A 15,351-nucleotide genomic window follows, 5' to 3' on the forward strand; every position below is an offset into this window, starting at 1 on the left:
ATAAGTTGAATGGGACTGAAAATAACAATAACAACATTGATAGGGTTTGGGAACTCACAGGTGAGGAAATTCTCACTATAAACGCAAGTTAACACCTTCTCTGTAATTTATAGTCTTAGCTACCTAGAGTACTGAGAGGTTTAGTGACTTTCCAGGGTCATGTAGCTAAGTCTTCTAGGATTTAAGAGTTCACTATTCATCATAGTACACTACCCTATTGAGTACAGAGTTTGTGTTGTTTTCAATACAGATTTGAAAAATTAGTAATGTATTTGACCAAGATTTCCTGGATATCACTGATTTCTTATCTATTTTAAGCCCAATGAATAATCACAATAGCATTGGTTCAAGAAGTTCCTTCAAGGCTAATGGAATAAGGCCTCCATTGAAAGAAATGTTCTTTCTCTAAACAAAGCAAGTGACCCAGTTGAGAATCACACATAGAAGGTACTCAGTTACCATTGAGTTATCATTGGATGAAACTCTTCTGCCATCCACCAAGATATACAGGTAAGACAGAAGACCCAAGGGTGGGGGACCCTCAGGGAGAGGACTCTCTGGTGCCATCTATGAGTGTGATAAAATCAAAGATTTAGAATTGGAAGGAGACTAAAGGCCATTAATAATCATTATTTACAAGTAAGGAAACTGAGGGACAGGATGGTTAAATAACTTGCCTAGCATCTTATACCTATCAAATGTCTGTGGGGGTTCAGGAGACTTAGACTTCCTATCTTCAAATCTAGTGCCTTTTCTACCACAGCATAAGGGATATGGAGGATCATGTTCGGTGTTTCTGAGAATTTCTCTCTAGTTCATCCTCTGTGCCAGAGGTTAGCACATAAGTCATAATCATTTTTATGAATCTTCCTGGATGTGGAGTAAGAGAAGATGGCAATATAATCCATGGAAGGGCATTTCTAAATACTGCTGGAGGCAAGGGCCAGAGCCTATGGTGAAGGCTGTGATCTGACAGTTTTTTCTTCATAAATGGGGTCAGAAAGTGGAAGATCATCTCCTTTTGACTTTGTCATCCCAGCTAGAGAGAAAGCCTAACTGTAAGGAGTCAGTGGCCTGGCAGACAGAAGAAGCAATGGTGAGAAGACTGTGTGAAGATGCGGAATGGCAAGTTCCCAAGCTTAAACTCTTATCCCTCCAAGAACACATTTCTAAGAGGGTCTTTTTAATCTTTGCTAATGTTCCCCTTTTATTCACTCCAAGTGTCTGGTGGGGGTGGCAGCATTTTATACTTGTAGTACTCTGGTTCATAGATCTAGAGCTGCATAGAACTTCAGTGTCCCTCTTGTCCAATGCTTTCATTTTAAAGAGGCACAAGGAGGTAAAGGTACTTGCTCAAAGTCACACAAGTAGCAAGTAAGAGAGGCAGAATTTGAACCCAGTTCCTTCTGCCACATACTGCTTCTCACAGAGAAGAGTAAGCTGCCAAGAGATCAACTAAATAGACCTAAACCATGCTCATGTCTTCTAGTCTTCTCTTCCTACCCCATCCCCTGCTGCTGTCAATAGGATTTGTGGCTGTCTGCATGTGGTAACCCTTCCCTCATTCTGGGAGATGTCAACTCACTCACTTATGGGGCTTATGTCCACTACCGATGCCACCAATTTGCAAAAGTTGATTGTGTTTTTGCTTTGTCTTTTTGAAGCAACCCATATAATGGAAATTCTGTTATCCTCCTTTCATTTTCTAGCCTCATGTAAAACATCCCAGAAGGCATCAGGAGTTGGCCACTGAGGCACACATATAGCCCCATGTATCCAGAGGAGTGTCCACCCAGTGGGCCTTTCTCCGATCGAAGGCCCCTTGCCAACCCAGGCATTCATGCTCTGTGCAAGATGAACATCTGTAAACACTTTCGACAAGGGGTGTTCAGGGCTCAGAACTTAAAAGAGTCATGCAGGGTGTTAAAATCAAGCTGACCTAAAAAAAGAAAAATCAAAACCAGCCAAACTTTTGATGGCTGCAGGGTGACCACTGGCAAAATTAGGTTTGCAATCAAAGCCAGTTAGGATCCCTTGGGTCCAGGTCTGTACTTAAGCAGTTAAATTTCCCCGGGGACTCCTGCTAATTGCTTTGGCTCATTGCTGGGAGAGTCATATGACTTTCCTGCAGTCTATAAAATGGAAGACGAGAAGTTGGCACCACTGCCAGGATTGGAAGCGATATTCTAGGCCTATTTAAAGAGCACGTTCAAGCTTTCCCTATTGTGTTCCCATCCAGTGACCCCACTGTTTTTCTGGGAGGGAGGACAGGCTAGGTAGGTTTGCTTCTTTACCCTCATTACTTCCCAAATAAATAAGTGGCCTTCAGCACATGGAGGCCATAGAGACTAATCAGCCCCGGGCCCTGAAGAGATACAGAATAAGTAAGCCAAAAACTTACGACAAGTCCGGACTTTTTTTTGGCACACAGAATTCCACAGATACCGCAAAGCAGAAACTACAAAGCAAAAGGGAGGGGGGAAGAGAGAGAGAGAGAGAGAGAGAGAGAGAGAGAGAGAGAGAGAGAGAGAGAGAGAGAGAGAGAGAGAGAGAGAGAGAGGAAACTGATTATTGCATAGTTCCTGACAGCAAATTGCCCCGCTCACTATGGGTTAGCTACTAGCCCCTCTGGTCTTTCATCCAGGAAAGTCTGAAGTGGGCATCCCTATATCATACATTGCAATTGGATCATAGGGATCAGGAAACTAGAGAAGGAAGTTATTTTAGACTGCAATCCTGCTTCATTTTTACAGATAAGGAAACCGAGGCCCATACAGAGCAAGTGCCTTACTCATGATCTCCTAGGTATTAAGCAGCAGAGCTGGGATCTGAACCCAGAATCTCTGATTCCAAATCCAAAGCTCTTTCCAGTACATAATGCTTCTTCCTTCTACAAAATGGAGAATTTCACCAGCTAACTGTTGGGTTGATCCGGAGGAGGAAAATGTGACAAAGATGAAATCAGTCTTTCAGTGCCCTTTGTTTGAATTTGGTCCTCCCAAAGAGGAGTCTAGTATTCTTATACTGTCAGGGAAGAAAGCTCTATTCAGGGAAGAAATTTCTCTAGTCGATTTATTCATACTGAAGTGTTGAGGGATTTATTTTGCTTTGTGGATTAATCTCCCATTGGAAAAAAAAAAAAGAACATGGAGAGAAGCATGTCTAAAACAAATGAATCACAATAGTGGAATTTTAGATATCAACAGGGAGGATAATTTGAAACAGAGATTTCCTGTTACTTCGCAAAACAGGTTTAGAGATTTATTTAGAGATTTTGTAATAATGCTCCCTTTTATTGTTTTTTAAAGAAAAGCACGCAGAGTGGCTAATTTTCAACATAAAGGAATAAATCAGTAACAGTGCATTTTTAGGCATCATCAGCAACCATATTTCAGAACAGAGTTTTCCTGGTATTACATAACAGGTAACTCCCTAACCTTTTCATCTTGAAGATTATCCCTCCTGAGGACCAGGAAGAATTCAATGCCAAAGGTAAGTAAATTGCTACAATGATGTAGCCACTTAGTAAATGAAATGATCACACTCTTTAAGTGTATCTCTTTTATTCATTTTGTGTTGCAAAATTAGATGCACTATATGCTAGACAATGCCTGCTAAGCTTTTTGCCATTTTTGCTTCCAGGAATCCGTTGTAGCAGTAGACAAAGATTGACAAGGACCAATGTAAATGAGGAAAACAATTCCGGAACCTTTTAGAAGGACTGTGAAACTTTATATATATATGATATTGCCAAGCCTTAAAGTGGAAAGAAGACAAGAAATTCATGGTCCTCTAAGACTTCCCCTCACTACCTCCCACCAAAAAAGGAAGAAAAAAAACACACAAAAAAGAAAAATACTAAAGTTTGTAGTTATACACTTAAACATTTGGCTTCAAAAACAATTACATTTTTGAAACTGGTCATTAGTAACTTTTAGGGATTTCCTATGTAAAATTTATTGGTAAAAATAAAATAACATTAAACATCACTGCATAAAAACAATGTTTGCAGGGATTTCTATGCTGTAACAATATGCCATTTGGCTAGTCAGGATTGTGTTTTGAAAAGAAACAGAATTCTATTTTTTTCCTCTCTGATCCTAGTTGGATAATATTTTGGGCACTGAGATTTTCCTGTTATCAATTTTGTTCAGTGGAAAGACCAACTTCCCCTAAAGTTTCACCTAGTTTTTTTTAAGCTAGGACCTTTCCATTCATTTAGCACAGCATGGTATCATGGATAGAAAACCTACTTTGTTACAACTGAGAATATAAGCCCAGCAAAAAAAATCTTTATTCAGTGTGTTACAAGTCAAGGCAGGGAGAAGCATCAGCTGGGAATACAGAAATATTTCCATGGGGGCATATGGCTTTTGAATATAAACCATTTCATCAGGCTCTCAGAGTGTAGAAAAAAGACATAGTCAACTGGGTTCACAATTGCTCACTTACTGGAATGATAGCAGTTTGTTTTGTTTGAGGTGAAGGAATAGAGATTTCTTAATCTAGGTGTCTGGTATTGACCATGCGGTTGTGAGGTAATGTAGGCTTTTGTTTATCTTTTGGTTGAGCTTACATAGAAACTGGGGTAGTGGAAAGGAAAATATAGGGATTAGGTTTGACTAGTGTTCACCCTGGAAATGGAGTCTTATTCTAAAGATAGCACAGTGTTTTCTTCCCCTGCCACCATAGTATGATCCACCATGAACAAATAAAAATCTACAAATATGTTCAAAAACTCGATCTAGCTCTTTTATCTTAATAGGAAATTATGGAATCATAGATGTCATGGAATCGTTCATTTGAACCTGGAAAATACCTCAGAGAAAATACCCCCCACATACAAACACACAATTTAAAGAAAAAACAGGCCCAAGGAAGAGAAGCAACTAGCCTCAAGGTCACACAGGCAACAATAAAGCCCAAATCTCCACTCAGGTCTTTCAATACCAGATCCCAAATGCTTTCTCCCATTTCACATTGTCTCCTATGTACAGTGAAATGATTGTGTGACAGGAGATATACAATGTGTCAGGTGACGTATTAACTCAGAAAAGCACAAATAAGCATTATTTATGTTTTATTGAATTTTATTTTATTTTTTAGTGGAACCTTTCCTAATTACATTTTAATCTTGTTCTGGCAGCACTGGGAGATTTTTTTTTGGTTTAGTTGTTTCTGTTTGGCTGTTTTTGTGGAGGAATGAGGCCTATAGGGCATGAATTTGGTTTGTCTGGTTTAGAGAATGAAGTTAAAGTTTGCAGGTAGCTAATGCACATTCTAATTTGTCAGTGTGACCCCAAAAAAAGACAACTCATAAATGAAGCAATCACCTAACCTGCTGTAATAGACAGAAGCTAAGGAAGGGAAGATAAAAGCTACAAACCCAGTCTACAAATTTCAGTCACCCTATCTCATGCAAACATATCAGAATGCCAATTGGTTCTCTAATTTGTGACCTTCAGGTTTCAACAAGAAGTGGGAACTCCCAAGCCCCAGTGGCTAGTCATAATAGAAGACAGAGAGATCTCCAACCCTATTTCTCTCTCTCTCTCTCTGTCTCCCTGTCTCTCTCTCACTCTCTCACTGTCTCTCTCTGTCTCACTCCCTCTGTCTTTCTCTTTCTGTCTCACTCTTTCTGTCTCTCTCTATCCCCTTAGTAACTGAAGCACCTTGGAGAGTGCCTCCACATAATGGCTATTTAGTAAATTTTGTTGAATTGAATTGGGTGAGCATAAAGACATCTCATGCCTAGATATTATATGTGTTTTCATCATTCATCTAAAGTTCTGTACCTGGTGAGTAGCTAATAACATCCCAGAAGAAAGAGGAGAAATTCATTCTAACTTAACAGACTGAAAATGATTGGCTGCCCAAAAGGAGTCATTTCAGTATCAGACGTTTTCTACAGACAGTTTTTTGTTCAGAGAAAAAATAAAATCAATTACAAATTAGAAAAAAGAATATAAACAAACAGAAGATATGGCATGTGATTTAAATAACTCCAACCTGATATTCTTAAGTATGCTTTGGGTGCTAAAAAGGAGGGGGGCAAATAAAAGAACAATAAATTAAGAGTTCCAATAAGACTAAAGGAATCTAAAAACTACTTTAGGTAAAAAAACACTTTATCTCTTTGTCAAGCAGACATGGCAGTTAAAAGCAATATTAGCTTAGTATACGAACTTATTTGGAAAAAAAGTTATATGATTATTATGTGCTTAAAAGGAAAAGCAAGTTATACATACAAGACTTGCAATTCATGCACAATCATCTTTTTTTTCTATTCTACTATGCTATGGAAATGTTTGTTTTATTTAAGTTCAGAATAAAAAAAATAAAACCTAAAAATAATTCTTGTAGAGGAAAATCATAATACCTTACTAGCTAGCAAGATATCTCTCCTTTGACTTGAACATGTGCAGTTAGCTATCTACCCGCTACCAACAACAGGCTTACTTTTACATCTCTACAAGATCTCTTTGTAAGTAATCTATACGCACAATGCCTCAAATACCGGCTAGCTGTAGGATACTGGGAAGTCACTTAAACTAAATCAACCTCAGTTTATTCACCTTTGAAGTAGAGATAATAATACCTGAGTGTTATTTTGAGGATAAAATCTGATAATATGAAAAGATATTATTGTTGCAAACCTTAAAGTGTTATGTAAATGATAGCAACCCTCCCTGAGACCATTCTCTCAAATCCAGCTCATATTGTTGGGTAAGTCCCCAAAAGGTGTCTGGAAGCCCACTCTTGCCCCTCAGCATCCTAAGGAAAAAGCCAAGGGGCTCAGAGGTTTCTCTAATACTTTTACTCATGGATCCTCATCATATATACTCTGCATTGCTTTGCAGCTAATAGATGGTTTAAAAAAATCATCCCCCCAATTCTGCCTCACCCTCTCCCACAAGTATGCAGAATATACTAGGGAGAGCCGGCTTACATTTTTAGGAAGCACATGTGGCAAAGATGTAGCTCCCAGTTCCTGGCTGGCAGTCCTGTTTTCACTTCATGAATTTCCCCTGAGGTGTGGCGAGCTTTCTGTTGAACCTTGAGGGGTGGAATCCTATTAAAGTCCTGATGTTGCCCTTCTCTCTGAGCTGGAGAGGTTCTGTTCCCTCATGTTCCTTTTCTTTAGCAAGTCTAATTTGTCTTCTCTTTCTCAGTTCCTGGGTAGACGAATTGTTGATGACCGGCACAGACTCTCTGATAACCTGGCCAATGCCGGGGTGGGGGGGGGGTAGTTAGCAGTCCCTCTGAGAACCCTCCCTCCTTTTGTGCTGACCTCTGGTTATAGGCACGAGTCTAGCTCTTCAGTCTTGCCAATGCTTAACTTTTAAAACAGATGTGGGAATGATCATGCTGGAACTTCCTTTTCTGACATAGGTCCAGAGATGTCTTGTGAATTCTTTCAAACAATCCCAATACACTCATCATCTGACTTAATCTAATGGCTTGGAGCAACTCCCTCTTTTCTAGTTTTGTTATCTTAATTGTTCTCACCAAACAATCCAAAATTTGGTAGGTCGATGGCACAGAGATGTCTAAGAACTGTTCATACCTATTTTCTTACTTTGATTAAGCAGCTTACTAAATGTCATTCTTACATGATAACAGCATCTTGTTAGTCATATGAATTAGGTTTGGGGTATGGGACACCCTTTTTACAGTCTTATTAAATGTATCTGAGTTGAAAACCACACTGATTCATATTTCTACCACTCATTCCTTGCCACATTTTTCTACTTTAACTTAACTTTTAAGAATAAATGATATTGAGTCTCATAAGATCTGTTTATAACTTAAACTGTTAAATGCCATAGAAAGCCAAAGATGTTTGCTTTATATTTTTATTTATTTATTTTGGTAATCCTTTTACCTATTAATTGGCCAATAGGCACTAAACAAAGCCTGGTATGTAATGTGCAGCTGCTCAAAGCCTCTTGCTTTAAGTTAGGACAAAGACCTAACACTGCTCTTTTTTCAGTGGCTTCTCCAGGGCATTTGTAAGGGGCTAGGATGCACTGGGTATCAGAGGATATATTAGAAAAGAACATTTGTGAGGTGTGGGCTACTAAGCTCCTCAGTCTTCAGATGGAGTTATTCCCCCTTTAGAGACCTCCAAATCCAGCAAAGAATGAAGAGAACAGGGCCCATGTAGATTTCCTCTACCCAGATGTCAAAGTGACATAATGAAAGCACAGGTGTGACTATATCGTTTCCTTGCCCAATGAATTCAAGTGACTCCCTGTTACTTCTTGGCTCAAACACAAGCTTCTCTGTCTCTGTTTTACTTTTAAAGTCCTTCACAACTTAGCACTGTACAATCCAACCAAATTGATCTTTTTTATTGCGCGCACACAACATTTCATCTTCCATGTTTGCGCCCTTGAACAGGCTGAGCCCCATACAAGGAATTCATTCTATCCTCAGCATCTGGATTCAGTTTCTCTAGTTTTCTTCAAAGCTCATCTCAGACACCACATCCTATATGGGCTTCCTTGAACCCTTAGTTACTAGTGTCCGTCTCAGAAATTAACTTGTATTCTATCTATCTATCTGTCTATCTATCTATCTTTTTTCTCTCCATCTATATCTATCTCTCCATTTCTCTTCATGTACATAGATACAGTCATACACACAGACATCTACATAATTACATACATATACACACATATGTGTATATGTGTGCATATACACATATACAATTAGACAGCCCTCAAGGATTCTATCTTCCTATTAATAGATTCTTTACAAATCACCTATTTATAATCTTTGTATCCCTAGTACCTAATACAGTGCTTGGCATATGTTTCAACAATTTGGCTAGCAGCTACTGTGGCTGTATAAAACCAACAACAACCAGCACACAGAATGCTGCAAGCCCAGGTTCTTTTGATCTGCTTTACTAAGGAAAGCAATGTTAAGGGGTTTACAATCTTACTTTAATCCAACATAAAAATATCATTCACTTAGTTCAGGGGAAAAAGCCAACACCCTGAATTTCAGAGCAAATACAAACAAATTACAAATGTACATTTATAAACAGACCAAATACAATTCATAGTTACCAAGGAACCATCAACATCTGAGTTCAGCCGGGAGTTCGACAAAGGCTGGCCCAGAGTCATGTACGCCACTCCTGCTGTGGCTCAGAGCTCTGAAAAAAGAAAGCCAACCCCTGGTTTTATATATCTTGTTCAGGGTCAAAGGTGAATCACACATGTGACTCACCCACATGACCTAAAATCATCATAAAAATGCAACTTAAACCCACGTGGTCTAAAAGCCTCTGATGTCACAAACATGTCACTCAAACCTGTGTAAACTAGGCTTTCCCTTGAGGCAAGGAGGTCATCAAAGACTCCTAATTTAATCAAGGAAACAAAGGCCTAACTCTTCAAGGGCACTTGGTTGAATAAGTTCTGAGAGCCCATCTTGATTCCCAATACAGCATACTTTAGGTACTTAATAAATACTTGTTGGTTGATTAAGGGAGGTACCATGGTACAATGAAAAAGAACAGTGGCTTTTTAGTCAGAGAACCTGGGTTCAAATTCCACTTCTGACTCTGACTACCATTGTGATCTTGGACAAGTCATTTAACTTACATGGGCCTCGGTTTCATCATCTGTAAAATGTAGGGTTTGGACTAATTGTCTTTTTAGGTCACTTTCAGCTCTAGATCTATGATCCTAGATTGCTTCCTGGAAGGTCTTGAAGGAATGTTGTGGGAGAAGAATCTGAGAATAGTTTATTACCCTCCCCCAAGTAAGAGGCCTCTCATGTATCTTTATAAAATTGCCCTTTGCCCTTATCTTTGCCTTTGGTCTTTACATATAAGCCTTTTCATTCAAGCTCTAAATCATCTGCTGATTGCTTCCTAACCTTTAGCTAAGTCCTCATTGTCCTGTTTTTAATTAAATAGGGCCTAGGCCTGCTTCTACTACTCTAAAAAGTTACCATTGGTTGCATCAAGATCTACTTTGTGGTAGGAAATTTGTTTCTGTTCCTTTTTGTCTTTGTAACCCTGGCACTGACTATAGTGACTGGCACAAAGAAGGCACTTAAAACTGATGTTGGCAACTGGAATTTTGAGAGTTCAGCCGCTTAAGCATACATTTTATTATATAGTTATATGTTTTATATTTTGAGCAAAAATGCCATATTCCCCCATAAAAGCACTCCTTGAGGTCAGAAACCACATCTCATACTTGTTAAATATTCCCATCCCTTTAGAATCTAAGCACACAAGAAAGAGTCAATGAATATACGTTGACACTGGTACACCTATTCAATAAAAAGTAAAGTCTTTTACTCTCCTGATCCTCAGTTTCTAATTCATAAAAGAAAGAGGTTATACTTTATGATGGATGACCCTTAAGGTTGCTTCTGACCCTAAGTCCTGTGGGAAGAAATCAGCATTAGGTCATTATCAGTAGAAATCAGGGTGATTAAATTGGTTCACATTAAAGCATGAAGGATTGATTCATGAAGACTCCTGTGTGTGATCTTTGTTAACCTGAATGAATCTTTAATTGGTGAAATTATAAGCAGATGTGAGAAAGAAAAGGACTTGCATGATCAGAGAAGAGAATGTTTTTTGTAATATAACAAGAATGAGCAATAATGGAGAGCTAGTCAGAATACTATATTAGTGTCCAACGAATACTGAAAGATTTAAGGGAAGTACTCTTGAATATTGGGAAGATCATTTAAGCAGAATTTAAGAAACAATGCAAGATGCAGGGGAAAGAATGATGGAACTGGAATCAAAAAACTTGTATTCAAATCCTTACTCTTCCATTTTATACCTGTATGACCTGGAGCTTCTCTGGGCCTCAGCTTTCCAATCTGTGAAGTGAGAGAAATGGACTTAGTGACCTGGCATTTCTCTTCCACTTCTATGACCATAAAAATTACACAGGATGTGAATTAAGGCATAGATGGGTTACGATTTTCACTGTGGAAAGTATTATTTTTATCAGTGAAGTCTACTATCTTTGGAAGTGTTGAAGTATCAGAAGGAAGAAGTAAAATGAAGAATACCCAGTAGTTTGGGGGAGGGGTATTTTGCAGTGGAGAGAAATTTTCTGTCACCTCTTGAATCATAATAGTTGTCATTACACTTTAAGAATCAACTGACCCCTCTGGGGCAGGCAAATTAGCTTGCAGCTGGGACAGGAGGTGGGGTGTGCCGGGTGGGTTAAAACATTTCCTCCCTCCTCCCACCCCTTTTTCTCAGACCCGAATGGAAACAGCACAGGACTCTGTGACCAAGAGCCCTGGGCATACTGCTATCCTCCCTACAGCCATAATCAAAGGCAGGAACCTCTGTTGAGATGTATCCTGGCAACTTCCTTTGTGACTGCTGAAGTCCCCTTTTCCTCAGTAGCCTCAGCTAAAGAAAATACCGGGAAGGAAAATCCTTGACGCCAGAATCCTTGGCACTATAATACAGCTCAACTTGAGAAACTGTGATTTTTTTCAGTGATAATGACTCTAAATAAAGTCAACTACCATCTGCTTTGCTATTGCATCTTAAGGAACAGTGAGCTTTTATATTTGACTTATAGCTGAATTCTCATATATGTGGCATCTCCCCTTATTTTTATGTGAACTTCTCAAAAGTGGGTCTTGCTTTTCTATTTGTCTCTCTGGAGCTCAGCACAGTGCTTTGTATGTATTAAGGGCTTAGTAAATTATGGTTTCATTCATTCATTCAACTAGGTGATATAGTGGGTAGAATGGTAGACCTGCAATCAGGAAGACCTGAATTCAAATCTGGCCTCAAACACCAGCTGAATGACCCTGGGCAAGTCACCTAACCTTTATCTACTTCAGTTTCCTCTTTTGCAAAATGAGAATAATAGTAACATTTCTCTTCCAGGGTTGTTATGAGGATAAAATGAGGCATTATTTTTAAACCATATTACAAACTCTAAAACCATACATTAATGCTAGCTATTACTCATTTTCCAAGATGCGAGGATTGTCCTTTGTGCTGAAAGAAATGAAGTGAAAGTTGAATGATGGTACACCACAGTAACAGAAAACTTACCAGAGGATTTGCTTACCAAGATTTAGTCTGGTCCCTTCCCTCAAACCTGCTGTACCTCTTGTGTATCTGGTCTAGGGGCAGAAGGTTATTCTATTCAATTAACAAGTGAAAAGAATCAAAACTGTTACAGATTTAGTTTAGCCAACCTTACATTCAATGACCCATCTACTCCATCTTTAGAGACAGAGATCTGTGATCCTCTGTGTTCATAACAGAAAGGTGTAACAACTTTTCATTGGAGAAATGATGTTGGTTCTGATTCTGATTCTCTCTCTCTGTCTCTCTGTCTCTGTCTCTCTCTGTCTGTGTCTGTCTGTCTGTCTCTCTGTCCCTCTCTGTCTCTCTCTCTGTCTCTCTGTCTCTCTCTCTCTCTCTCTCTGTCTCTCTGTGTTTCTCTCTCTCATAAAGGAGTGGACTGAGAGCCACTCTTAGAACTATGAAAACCTGGGTCTAAGTTTTGCTTGAGACAGATGCTTTCTTTGTGACCTTGGGAAGGTAACTTAACATCTCTGCTCTGTTAAATCATTTTGCAGGGTGTCCAACTCTTTGTGACCCCATTTGGGGTTTCCTTGGCAGAGATACTGGAGTAGTTTGCCATTTCCTTCTCTAGCTCATTTTATAGAAGAGAAAACTGAAGCAAACAGGGTTCAGTGACTTGCCCAGGGTCATGCAGTTACTAACCATCTGCGGCCACATTTGAACTCAGGAAGAGGAGTCTTCCTGGCCAGTCCTGATGTTCTACACATTGAGCCAAATAGCTACTCCTTTCTCTACTTTAGCTAATTCTAAAAATTTAGTATTTAAAGAAGGGTGGTGACCTGCATTGCATAGCCAATAAAAAATGACTTCCTATCCTTATTTTCATCTCACCATAGTGCTGAAAAATAAACCAGAGCCAGGGGTGGGAAATCTGTGGCCTTGAGGCCGCCCTCTAGGTCCTCAAGTGTGACCCTTGGGCTGAATGCAAACTTCACAGAACAAATTTGTTGTGTAAAACTTGGATTCAGTCAAAAGGCCAGACCTGAGGATCTAGAAGGCCACGTGTGGCCTTAAGGCCACGGCTCCCCACCCCTGAAGCAGCCATTTCAGTACAGGAAAGTAGAAAGAAGGAAGGAAGCTGCATATCTGAGAATCTTTTCGTCGGTATAATTGGGGTAACAATAATATCTAGCTCTTAGGAGTACCGCACCTAACACATACCATACTTCCCCATGTATAAGAGACAATCTTTTTTGAAAAAATTTGGGGTCTAAAAACTGGGTGCATCTCATACGGTGGCTGTAGATGTTTTTACTTGTATTTCCCGCTTTTTTGTCTTTGTGCTCATTGTTTCACATTTGTTACTGGTATATTAGGTTACGTTTTGCCACGTTCTGCCCAGAAATGGCACAGAAGAGATTTTTGTACAGCGCTGAATTCAAGTTAAAAGTGATCCAGTTTGCAAAAGTGAATGGAAATCGTGCTGCTGAACGTTAATTGGTCCTCCTCCAACTGAGAAAACAATCCGCGACTGGTTATGGGAAGAAGAAACCCTACTGAAAACACCATGGCAGAAGAAGACCATGAGAGGCAAGTCAGCAAAATGTCCTGATTTAGAGAGGGAATTGAAGATATGGATTGAAGAGCAAAGGGCAATTGGAATTCCTGTGTCCACAGAGATGGTTCAGCAGGAGGCGAGAAGAATTGCTGGTGAAAAGAAGTTACTGATTTCAAAGGAGGACACAATTGGTGCTTCAGGTTCATGAAATGGAATGGACTAAGCATGCGTACATGTATCAGACTTGCCCAAAAGATGCCTGAAAGCTATGAGCAGATGAATAAAACTTGAGTTCAATAACTTTATGTAATACATATTTTTTTTTCAAATTTCAGGCCCCAAAATTAAGGTGCGTCTTATACATGGGAAAATACGGTAATAGCATAGGTAAGGCATTTTGAAAAAAGAAACTGAAACAACAGCAACAAAACGTAAATCACCGAAGAGGTTTCATTTATAATAGTAACTGTAACCATCATCACGACCAGCCTTAGGACCGTTTCTATCCTCGTCACGAGCTCCGTCTTGCCGGCCCCCACTCCGTTCCAGCCACAGTGCGCTGCTACCAGCACTGGGCACCCTAACTCCCATGTCCACGCTGGGAATTCTTTCCCTCTTTGCTGTCACCTCAGAAATCACTCTCTTCCGTTGAGACAGTACAGGCACTCCCGGCTCCGTGATGCCTTCCTGATCTCCCCAGTTCTTTGAGCTTGCCTTCACCTAATTGTTTTCTATTTAATTACCTGGTGCTATGCTGTCATCTCACAGTAGAAGAGAAGCTGTTATTTGGTCTTGTGAGCCAGCATCTACCGCAGCAGCAGGCAGGTGTGGGTGTTGGGTTTTTGCTTGTGTTTTGCTCTGGGTTTGTAACGTGATGAGTCTGAAGTGTTATTGGTGAGGATTTCCCTCTCCCAATGCAGAGGAAGATTCAAGTGTGGAGAGTTGTCTGGGGCATTGGGAGGTTACTCAACTTTCCCAGGGTCACAGAACTAGTACCTAGTACCGGCAGAACCTGAACGTGGTCTTTTTGTAAGGTCAGGTATCCCATATTGGCACAAAGATTCTTGATATTCTTACAGTAAATCTTATACTCTTTCAATTGTTCTGAAGACATTTTTGTAGCTGACTGTATCTACTATTGTCATTACTAACATCGATATGTCAAATCTCCCATTGTATAGAATTGTATAGAATTACCATTAACTGAGAATTTTGGGTAGGAAAATAACAGTATTTTTTTTGTCGTTGAGGAAACAGTGAAGCTATTTTTACCTTTCTTCTCCTGTAAAGTTAATAATAGACTAGAATTTATGAATTCTTTTGCATAAAATTAAAGTTGGCACACAGTAAGGGAGTTTCTATTTCAGATTGCTTTCTAGATACTAATTAATTCATTGTCAGACCCACTCCTTCAAGTCAATTAAGCTTCCCAAACAGGCAGCTCAAATAGAGACATTAAGTGCTAGCTCCCAACTCAAAAGCGATCATAGGACTGTACATGTAGATAAGAAAGGCCATCTAGTTCAACCCTGCATTTGACAAATGGGGATCCAGGGAGGTTGTGACCTGCCTGGAGTAATGTTGTACTAATCATCAGGTGGGAGCTCTAAACCCAGGCCCTCTGTTCCATGGGCCAGATGGCTTCCCCTATTCCATGATGTCTCCCAGGGGACTGGCATATGAACTAGATTAGGACTCAGGAAATTACTGTACCACAATTACATTAGTTTCATTTAAATTTTTTAAA

At 39.6% G+C, this 15,351-nt stretch overlaps 1 protein-coding gene across 4 annotated transcripts in view; it reads right to left on the bottom strand.

Annotated features, from left to right (window-relative positions):
* Nucleotides 1–15,351, bottom strand: part of TMEM196 (transmembrane protein 196) — a 43,805-nt gene that overhangs the window by 8,061 nt on the left and 20,393 nt on the right. For all 4 annotated transcript variants that reach the window (XM_036761679.1, XM_036761683.1, XM_036761682.1 and 1 more), the window contains exon 2: nucleotides 2,402–2,458. In XM_036761679.1, coding sequence (XP_036617574.1) covers nucleotides 2,402–2,458 — 57 coding nt within the window. The remainder of the gene's footprint in view (nucleotides 1–2,401; nucleotides 2,459–15,351) is intronic.

The sequence above is a fragment of the Trichosurus vulpecula genome, chromosome 5 (assembly GCF_011100635.1).
Source record: "Trichosurus vulpecula isolate mTriVul1 chromosome 5, mTriVul1.pri, whole genome shotgun sequence".
Lineage (NCBI taxonomy): Eukaryota > Metazoa > Chordata > Mammalia > Diprotodontia > Phalangeridae > Trichosurus > Trichosurus vulpecula.